At 47.3% G+C, this 10,307-nt stretch overlaps 2 protein-coding genes across 3 annotated transcripts; both read left to right on the top strand.

Moving 5' to 3' along the window:
• The first annotated feature begins 1,145 nt into the window (after positions 1-1,145).
• Positions 1,146-7,856, top strand: BNIPL (BCL2 interacting protein like). 2 transcript variants are annotated; one of them, XM_004435981.3, is made up of 9 exons: positions 1,148-1,207; positions 1,415-1,479; positions 1,700-1,924; positions 4,477-4,659; positions 4,849-4,951; positions 5,115-5,246; positions 6,115-6,201; positions 6,391-6,489; positions 7,171-7,853. In XM_004435981.3, exons 3-9 carry the CDS (start codon positions 1,738-1,740, stop codon positions 7,205-7,207), a joined length of 828 nt encoding a protein of 275 aa, XP_004436038.2. In that variant the 5' UTR covers positions 1,148-1,207; positions 1,415-1,479; positions 1,700-1,737; the 3' UTR covers positions 7,208-7,853. The 2 variants fall into 2 exon arrangements, with proteins under 2 accessions (XP_087299813.1, XP_004436038.2); XM_087443687.1 differs by lacking the exon at positions 6,391-6,489 and having other exon boundaries at positions 1,146-1,207; positions 7,171-7,856.
• Positions 7,857-8,052: 196 nt separating this feature from the next.
• Positions 8,053-10,150, top strand: C2H1orf56 (chromosome 2 C1orf56 homolog). The gene is made up of 2 exons (XM_004435982.3): positions 8,053-9,133; positions 10,020-10,150. Exons 1-2 carry the CDS (start codon positions 8,129-8,131, stop codon positions 10,038-10,040), a joined length of 1,026 nt encoding a protein of 341 aa, XP_004436039.2. The 5' UTR covers positions 8,053-8,128; the 3' UTR covers positions 10,041-10,150.
• The last annotated feature ends 157 nt before the right edge of the window (positions 10,151-10,307 follow it).

Below are 10,307 nucleotides of genomic sequence, written 5' to 3'. Positions count from 1 at the left end.
CTTCCCCAAAACCCTCCCACACATAGGCAGGATTTTTCTTTTGGGCAAACCTACTCCTTGGGAATGGAGGTGGCAAAACCTGTTTGAAGGTGAAGTTACCTCCCTTCTACCCCTCCCTCCTCCTTGGAGGCAAGAGCAACAACAGCTGAGACAGAGAAAAGGGTACAGAAGTGTTGGGGAGCTGGGGTAATCAGCTTCCTGACAATTCCAAGTGTTTAAAGAGGGAAACAGGAAGACTGGTGAAGATGGGAACTATACAAGAAACAGGAGAAAATACATTAGATCTTGGGTAAGTGAGATCTCGGCTACCTTGATTGGAAGTGAGGAGTGAATAGTCTTGAAGGACTTTCCCACTATCCAGCTCTCACAGGTCAAATCTCAGGTTGCTAGAGGAGACAAGACTGTAAACGAGTTAATTTGCAGAGAAGGGATGGCGTTGGCTTTGGGTAGGAAACGTCAGTATGGTATGGGAGCTGGGGAACAGGATTACAGATAATTCCCTATTTCTTTTTAAAGGAAGTTTCTATATATTATGTCTGATAAATCTGCCCCTGTTCTCTGTCTCACCCTCCATAATGGCCATCGGGAAAGCTGACCCAGAACTAAATTTAGGTCCAGGTTCTCCTTCCCAGCAAATCTCTCTTCTTCCTTACCTTCCTCCCCCACCCTTCTACCTATGCCATGGTTTCCCCTAACCACTCCCCAGCGTGACGGAGGAAAGGCAGGCCTGACTAGGTGCCATCTTCCCCAGCTTTGCCCAGTGACAGCTGGGCAGGTCTGTCAGGTTCCAACCAATTGTAATGTGGAATACCTCTTACCCCTACTGTGTAGGTGGAGCAACTGCCGTAGAAGTAAATACAATTAGCTTTACATTCCATCCTTCCTCTGCTCCTAAACCCAGCAGTTGGGGTAATCTGTTTCCAGCAAGTGTAAATGTGGTAGAAACATCTATCTAGGAAACAAGAGACTTGAGTTCTTTTGAAGGCCTGCCCTCTGCTCTGTACCTTAGTTACTGTTCTTCATTCCAGTGTCTCCAACCTACTCTCCAGTTCCCTTAAGACACTGCCTATTTTGTCTCATGATAATCTTTTCTTCCGGGGGTCTATCACAGGGTCAGGGAGAATGCAGAAGCAGCAGGGCTAGGAGCATCCCCAAGACTTGGGGAACTGGAGCTGAAGGAGGAATGGCAGGATGAAGAATTCCCTAGGTGAGGAAGTGTGAGGGAGGTTGGGAGAAGGGGGGGGATGGTCACAAATGGAGGGCAGGGATGGTAAATTAGGACTTGAAGGAAAGAGGTGGCAAAAAGAAAGTGGAGATGATAAAATTATGGTGGGGAGAGAAAATTAATAAAGTGATACCTGGCTTGATGACTTTAGCCTATATTTCTGCCCCCTTTTAATCTTTTCCCCTCTAGATTGCTTCCTGAAGAGGCTGACCCTTCTGAAGATCCTGAAGATCCTAAAAGAGACTTGCAGGCAGGTAGGTAAATTAGAACCTAGGCCTCAAGTTCTTGATTCTAGTCCAGTGAAGGGTTATGCCACCCTTATCCCTTTAGGTTCTACTTCCCTTTTCCCAAATGTCCCCTGTGTTAGTCCTTCTTTAGAATTCACGCCATATTATCACTTCCATTTACAGGCATTCTGACCTCCCCTCACCAACACACATCTTTCTTTTCTTCTCTTCCCTCCTCCAACCCCAGGCACCCCCAGCACTTTAGCCTTGTGTGGCCGGCGCTGTATGCGCAAACGTCTTTCTGCCCCAGAGCTGAGACTGAATCTGGCTAAGAGGCCTGGAGATAATGGAGCTTCTCCCACCCACTCTGTACCTTCCTCTACTGATGGCAGTTCTGACCTGGAGGTAGACGAATTGGAGACACCTTCAGACTCGGAGCAGCTGGACAGTGGACATGAATTTGAATGGGAAGGTAGGAAAGAAACCTGAGGACTGAACTGGTAGAAGTAGAGGCCAGTGTTAAAGAAGCTCAGGATGGATTTAATGGGACTGAAGTTAGAACTAATAAGGTGGAGACCAAGAGGTAAGGTCAGCAAAATTAATTTCTTCAGAATGGAAAGGTAGAACTACAGATCCAATGTGAGAGTAGTCGGCGGGGGGAGGGTGTCCTTTGTTTATTAAGGATAATTTTATTGAATGACTGTTACATGTTATCACTGAGCTAGAACTGAGTTATAAAGATGAATAAGATAGTTCCTACCCTCAAGGAATTCTCTGTTTAGTAAGAAATAAACATATCTACAAATAAGTGCAGTTAAATATTATGATCTACATGTGTGTAGAGTACAGTGTAGGCAGGGAGAAGGAAGAGGTCAGTTCTGCCCGAGGAGCTAGGAAAAACTTCGCAGAAGAGGTGATTCTGAGCTGATGTTTATCAGGTAGTTGGAGAGACATTCTAGGTGGAAGAAGCAACTTGAGCAATAGCATGGCATGTTGGGGAATTTAAAGCATTTAGCATGACTATTTATATATTAAGGAAAACTTTGTTTCTTCTCTACTTACAACACTTCTGACACCAAATGTGTGGGTTTTCCCCACACCAACCAATTCTCCAACTCTCCAGACACCAACTGGGTGTCCTACAATTCAATTATGACATTTAACTGGAGTTAGTGCAGACCCCACAGGTTAAGAGCTCACCTACAGGACTGCCCCCAGACTTCAGACACCACTCACATGTCCAGGTTCTGGACATCACCTATGCTTCTGACCAACTGGCTACAAATCAGAGATTCCCACTACCCCCTCCTCAGGTTTGATAATTTGCTAGAATGGCTCACAGAACTCAGGAAAACAGTTTACTTACTAGATTACAGGTTTATTATAAGAGGATACAACTCAGGAACAGCCAGAAGGAAGAGATGCATAGGACAAAGTATGTGGGAAGGGATGTGGAGCTTCCATGCCCTCTGGGGGTGCACCACCCACCCGGCACCTCCATGTGTTCACCGGAAGTTCTCAGAACACCTTCAGTTCAGGTTTTTTATGGAGGCTTCATACATAGGCATGGTTGATTAAATCACCGACCATTAGTGATTATCACAACCTCTAGTTTCTCTCCCCTCCCCAGAGGTCAGAGGGTGAAAGTTCCAACTCTTTAATCACATGGTTGGTTCCTCTGTCAACCAGCCACCTATCCTTAGGGGCTTTCCAAAGTCACCTCATTAACAGAAACTCAAGTCGTTGCAAGGGGCTTTTTATAAATAACAAAAGATACTCCTTTCACCTTTATTATCAAGAGCTGTTTCAGGAACCAGGGACAAAGCCAAAATATATATTTATTATTATATCACAGATATGTAGGGCTGGGAGGTGAAGGGAGAATGACAAAAGGTAGTGCTATGTTAAGCAGGCAAGGGTCAAATCCTGGAGATCCTTGCTACCATGCTAAGGAGTTTAGATTTTGTCCTGTAGGCAATGGGGAGTCATTGAATGGTTTTGATCAAGGGAGTAAAATGATTAAATTTAATGGCTCTGAAAAGATTGGAAACAAGCTAAAAGTCCATCAGTAGGGTATTAATTCTATTATGGTGCATCCGACAATGGAATACTAAATACTAGGCAACTATTTTTTAAGATGAGGCAGCTCTTTCTATTGCTGTGGAAAGATCATGCAGAATTAGTGGGTATGGTGTATTGCCATTTGAGTAAAAAAGGTAGAGGAGAAAAGAAAGCTTACTCTAGCAGTGGTGTAGAGGGTGGAATGGAGGAAAACAGACTAGAGGTGGGGAGACCAGTTAGGAGGCTGGTACTAAGGCCAGGTGAGAAATGCTAAGAACCTGAACCAGGACAGTAGTTGTGGAAAGAATGATAAAAGAATATAATGGAGGTAGATGGCAGGGGATCTCGGGTCCAGTTGGCTTCAGGGCTGATAGAAAAGAAAGAATCTCAGATGACATACAGTATTCTATCTCAGGCAGCTAGATGGATGGGGTTGTTCATCAAGAAAGGAAATATGGGAGAGAGGAGGAAGAGAATAAGTCTGAGTTGCACTTTGGGTCTGGTAACTCAGAGATGACAGAGAGACACAAAATAGAGATGTCCACTCTAGGCAGTTAGGGATATAGGTCTGGAGTTAGGAGAGAAGTCTGGGTTAGAGAGGCAAATTGGCATCCTCACCTACCTGCTGGTAATTGAAGACATGGGATTAGATGAACTAACCCAAGGAAAAGCATGGAAGAAGGAAATAAAGAATCCAGAAAAAGCTGATACTGGCAACAGCCATCAACATGCCATAGGGCAAGGTTACCTCAGGGCTGTTGTCTAGTGGAAAGGTGAGGGTAATGAGTTGCAGGAAAGAAACTAGGAAGGGGTTGGGTTGATTGGACAAACTAGAACTAGAGTCACGGAAAAAAATTGAAGAAGGAGAGGTTGGAGTAAGAAACTCTAGGAATCTGGAGAAGTTACAAGATACTCAAGGTATATATTCTGCCTTGTTGATCCTTCCCCATCCCTCTCTTTTAGATGAGCTGCCCCAGGCAGAGGGTCTGGGGGCCAGTGAGGCAGCTGAAAGGCTGGGCCGGGGTTGTATGTGGGACGTGGCTGGAGAAGATGGTCATCACTGGAGGGTGTTCCGAACAGGACAGCAGGAGCAGCGAGTGGACATGACTGTCATTGAGCCCTATAAAAAAGTCCTATCTCATGGAGGTAATGGATAGCATAAGTGGAGGTGTAAGAACTGTGACTTCTTGAATAATTCCCTAAGCTGGAAACTCAGTTATTGGGTTCAAAATCCTTCCTGTAACTTCCAGAGACCCTCAGAGTCCCTCAACCTAAATGCACTATCTGTCAATAAATATTTGTTGACTGAATGAATTTTCCCCTTATCTTCCCCAGGTTACCATGGTGATGGCCTCAATGCTGTCATCCTTTTTGCCTCCTGTTATCTACCCAGAAGCAGCATCTCCAACTATACCTATGTCATGGAACACTTGTTTAGGTGAGGTGGAAGGCCTGAAGGGCTTCAGGGTGGATGTTAGGGAGGGAAAAGGAAAAAAAAAACCCTTCCATGATCAGTAGCTGATTGTAGAGTTTATAGTAATGTCCCTCTCAATCCCCACAACCCCAAACACATACTTTCCCTGACAATTTCGTCCCCCCAGGTATATGGTAGGAACTCTGGAGCTGCTGGTAGCTGAAAATTATCTGCTTGTTCACTTGAGCGGAGGCACAAGCAGGGCCCAGGTTCCACCTCTGAGCTGGATACGCCAGTGTTACCGCACTCTGGATCGGCGGTGAGCCTCTGGGACGAGAGGGCTACAACTCTCTATCTTTTCTTTTTCTTTTCCATCTTTCCATCCTTTCTTCATCCATTTAGTCCCTTCCTCTTTTCTTTGTCCCTCTACACCCCTTTCCAAGCCTGTTCTGTCTTCTGTCCTCTCTTGGAGTCAGGGAAATCTACTGTCAAATCTTGCCTTCACCACTTACTAGCTGTATGACTTTGGACAAGTCACTTAACCTTCCTGGGACTCTGTTTCCTTATCTGTGAAATGGCAGTGATAATACCTTAGCCCCCGGGTATTTGTGAAAATCAATGTGGCATACTGCCTGGCACATAGAAGGCACCCCTGCCTATCTCACAGTCTTGCCATTTATTTCACTTTCCACATCTCCATTGTCTTCTTTTCTTCTCTGCCTTCATCCCTGACCCAGATGTCTTTTTTCCCCCTGATGTTCCTTTTTTTTTCCTTTCTTTCCCCCATCTTCCCATTGCTCACTTTCTGTTTCTTTTTGCTTCTTTTCTTTTTTTTTCTCCTCACTGGTCTTCTGCCTGGAGTTTTATAAATAGTCCTGGTCATGGAGGGATGGAGAAGTGTACAAAAAGGACTTAGGCAAGAGTAGGGCACAGGAGGAAAATGGGGTAGAGAAGACCACGCTGAGGAATTCTGAGAGGAGAGTTTCCTAAAAATGAGGAGCATGGAGGGCTAAACAAGATAGATGGAGCTGAGATTGCAGTTAAAGGAATGAGGAGTAAACCCAACTGCCAGAAAAATCTAGAAATCAGAGCAGACGTGAAGGAAGTTAAAGTACAGAAGATAGCTCCACCTGATCTTCAGGCCTGAAGGTGGGAGAAGAATAGGATGACCTGCTATTCTTCTTCAGGCTCCGGAAAAACCTGCGCGCCCTGGTTGTTGTCCATGCTACATGGTATGTGAAGGCATTCCTGGCACTGCTTCGGCCCTTCATCAGGTACTAGCTCTGGGAATAAGGAGTCCCTGCCCCTTCTCCCCATTTTCAAAATCAAGATTAAGAAGATCTTGCCCCACCCCGACTCTTTATAGCTTTAACCACTCTTTACTTGGCACATTTCCCTTTGTAAGAGTCTCCAGGAGCCCTCTTCTTAGTATAAAACACACTTGGTTTATCATTTCTTTTCAGTTCCAAGTTCACACGAAAGATCCGTTTTCTGAACAGCCTGGGAGAACTGGCCCAACTCATCTCCTTGGATCAGGTCCACATCCCTGAAGCTGTCAGACAGTGAGTCCTTAGCTTAAGGACAAAGGTTTGGGGTGGGATGTGTAAAGCCAGTGCCCACTTTCCTTGAGGGAGAAACATAGGAACTAAAAGATAGAGCTCCTGAGGGCTGGCCCGTGGCCTAGTGGTTTAGTTCAGCATGCTCCACTTCAGCAGCCCAGGTTCAGATCCTGGGCACAGACCTACACCACTCATCGGCAACCATGCTGTGGTGGTGACCCACATACAAAATAGAGGAAGATTGACACAGATGTTAGCTCAGGACTAATCTTCCTCAGCAAAAAAAAAAAAAAAAAAAAAAAAGAGCTCCTGCTTTCAGATGCTTCAATGTATCTGGGAAAACTACACACACCCAGAGAAGAAATTAAGGACACTACTATATCCCACAAGAACAAATGAAAACACTATACATGTAAGTGCAGGGGTAATTACAGCACAGAGTTCAGAGGAGATTCAGACCAGCCCTAGAAATTAGGAAAGGATGTGTTGGCAGTGAATAGGAGAGATGATCCAGTGGGGGAGGAGTGCAGGGAGCAAAAGATCCTAAATGATTGACGACTCAAGCATCCAGTCTTCTAGCTCTTCCAGTTCACCTGCCTCTCTCCCCAAACCAGTGAGTAAAACCCACGTCCTGCTCCTGTACCACTTTATTTATTTACTTATTTTTCTTTCTGTGTCTCCTAGGCTGGACCAGGATCTCCATGGCTCAGGAGGGACCTAGCATAGGACTGGAATAAAAGGACCTTAGAACAAAGCAAAGATATTGATCTGCCTACACCCTAACTGCTGCAACATCTAAGCTGTTTAATAAATCATCTCATCAACCCTAGTACCACTGGATTTTCACATCTCAATGGAGTGTCATTCCTTCCATGACCCTGCCTTCAAATCAGGGCTTTGAGGTCCTGAACCTGATCTGCTGGGTGACTTTCATTTCAGCTGTAGCGGGGGGTGCATGTAGTGGCATTTTCTATGGGACAGTGCAAAGCTGTGTGTTTTAGTTCTGCTTTAGCTGTAGAACCTCCGGCAGATAACTGCATCTCTTTGAGTCTCCTCCTTTTCCTCCTCTGTAAATGAAGGTGCTGCGATCCTTTCCGCCTGGGTAGTCCAGCAGTCGGTGAAGGTGAGGGGCGGACCAGAAGGCAGGGCGTAACTGACCACAGCCAGCCTGCCTGCTGGGAGCCAGGAATCAGCTCCTAAATCTTGAAGAACCACTTGTATTCCCCTGTTCTTCTTAGTTATGTCTGCTGCCTGTGAGCCTGGGAAGGAGTGCTTTCAAAACCTGTATTTTTGTCCTCTTTAGTAAATTCAGATCTGTAGCGGCTAATAAACCATGAGAGATTTAAGCTCTGCCTCGAGAAAGTGAAGTGCTCTTCCCCACCCCTTGCATCACAATCCGCCTGTGGCTTCGGCACGGAGTTCCTGCGCAGAGGCTCCCTGGGCTTTTAGCTCAGCCCCTGGGTCTGTGGGAGCTCCGGAGGGGAGAGGGTCTGGGGGAGGGGCGAGGCGCGCGTGCCTCGGAGCCCCCCCGCAGGCTTCCGTTCAAACGACCCGGTGGGTCGAGAGCGGAAGGGAGGGAGAGAAGGTAGGAGCCCCGGCCTCCCTCACTGGCCTCCCTCCCAACACCACACCGCCCAGCCCCATGGTCCCCGCCGCCGGCGCGCTGCTCTGGGCCCTGCTGCTGAGTCTGGGGCTCCAGGCGGCGGGGGCCCAAGGCCTGACTCCGACGGGGATGCAGCGGGTCAGTTTCCGCTTTGGGGGCCCTATGACCCGCAGCTACCGGACCACCGCCCGGACTGGTGTTCCCCGGAGGATGAGGGTAACAATAGAGGATGAGGATGACCTTGCGGCCGAGGCCGCCCGCCTGGCCGGCCCGGCCGCTGCCGAGCTCTTGGCCTCCACAGTGTTCACAGGCGTCAGCCGGTCGCGTTTGCTGCAGGAGGAGGATGGGTCTTTGGAAGAGGGGGTTGTGATTAATGCCGGAAAGAGTAACACCAGGTCGGAGACTCCCAATATGGATTCCAGTACAGCGAGGGGTCCCAGCTCGAGGTTTACAGCGAATAGCCACGAGCCGGAAATCAGGCTGACTTCGAGCCCGCCGCCCTCCACCTGGAGGTCTAGTGGGGACCTGCCACACTCCGAGAGTACCCTGAACCAGTGGTCAGCAGCAGGGTCCACGCCGAACCCGTGGCCACCACCCTCGCCCACAGCCATGCCACCTCCCGAGGATCTGCGGCTGGTGCTGATGCCCTGGGGCCCGTGGCACTGCCACTGCAAGTCAGGCACCATGAGCCGGACCCGGGCCGGGAAGCTGCATGGCCTTTCAGGACGCCTTCGAGTTGGGGCGCTGAGCCAGCTCCGCACTGAGCACCGGCCTTGTACCTACCAGCAATGTCCCTGCAACCGGCTTCGTGAGGAGTGCCCCCTTGACTCAGGTCTCTGTCCTGACACCAGCTGCACCACTCAGACCACTACCACCACCACCACCACTAGCTCCATGCCCCCCCTCAGCACCAGACTCAGACCCACCCCCTTCCCCCTCTCCAGCCCCAGCCCCAGCCCAGCCCTTGCTTTTTGGAAACGGGTCAGGATTGGGCTGGAGGATATTTGGAACAGCCTCTCTTCAGTGTTCACAGAGATGCAACCAGTAAGTGTTTGGTGATGAGCCAGGAACCTTGTTGATGGATCTGAAGTCCTGATATCCAAAACCCTGTTGCTAAACCAGCCAGTCTGCTTGCATGAGCTGTTACTTACCTGTTTGGTTATTGATTTATAATATGCATCGGTCATTCGCATTACTGTTAGCCATTGATTCCACCTATGATTTCTTGGGCAACTGCTGGTTGGTTATTAGGCAACCTGTATTCTTGGTCATTAGATGATTATTGACCAAATTGTTAAGACTGTAGATATATAAAGAATTCTTGATGCACAGATAATTAGTGGATATAGAAGCTATTAATTGTTTTAAGCTTATTAATGCAGCTTAACAGTAACAACAGCCAATTTTTGAGACCTTACTCTGTGCACTTTACCCGGATCAATCCTTACAACGCTATGAAGAAGTGGGGGTTTACAAAGCTAGTAAGTGGCTGAGTCACAGCAGGATTTAAACCGGGTTTGTTTGACACTAGTGCTGATGCTCTTAACCACCACTATCCCAAAGAACTGTCCTTCTGGGATTATTCCCAGCAACCTAAGAATTCTCAAGGAAGGACAGTCCTCTGCTTTACCGAAAGAGCTACCAATAGTTCTGATTGACCTGACAAAATATTCTCAATTGATAGGATGACAGGACCTTTGGGGAGAGGGGAGGACAATAAAATGTATACTTGGTCATTTTGCTGGTTTCTGTTTTCGTATTTCTCCTCGTGTGTCCAATACCATTATTCAATACAAAAAAGAAGCATTAATAGGGGGCAGAGGTGTTGAGGGAAAGGTTTGTGGGGAGAGGAAGATGAAGCAAGGAAGGGAGGAGAATATAGATGTGGTTATAATATTTCCCCTTTTCTCTCTTTTCTTTCCTTACTCAGATAGAAAGAAACCAGAGGTAATGGCCACTTCATCTGCAAGAAGAGGTGTTGGCATCTCAACCTCTCCTTCCATTTCAATCCCAGCACCCACTGGATATTTTTAGTACAGAAAAACAAAACTAGAAAAAACAGTTGTTTGGTCTTGTTTTTTTTACAGAGGTATATGAGGGAGGAGAGACCATAAATCTCTTGAACCTTAAAACTGAACTGTGTAGCTAACAGCATCTGGCTTGGTCCCTTCCCCTGTTCCCCAAGATAAAATGTTGATGTTGCTCATCTTCCTCATTT

The sequence above is a fragment of the Ceratotherium simum genome, chromosome 2 (genome assembly GCF_057802395.1).
Source record: "Ceratotherium simum simum isolate JZ-2026a chromosome 2, ASM5780239v1, whole genome shotgun sequence".
In the NCBI taxonomy this organism is placed as follows: domain Eukaryota; kingdom Metazoa; phylum Chordata; class Mammalia; order Perissodactyla; family Rhinocerotidae; genus Ceratotherium; species Ceratotherium simum.
Note: the sequence above shows the minus strand (reverse complement) of the source record. Positions and strands in the feature narration are given on the sequence as shown.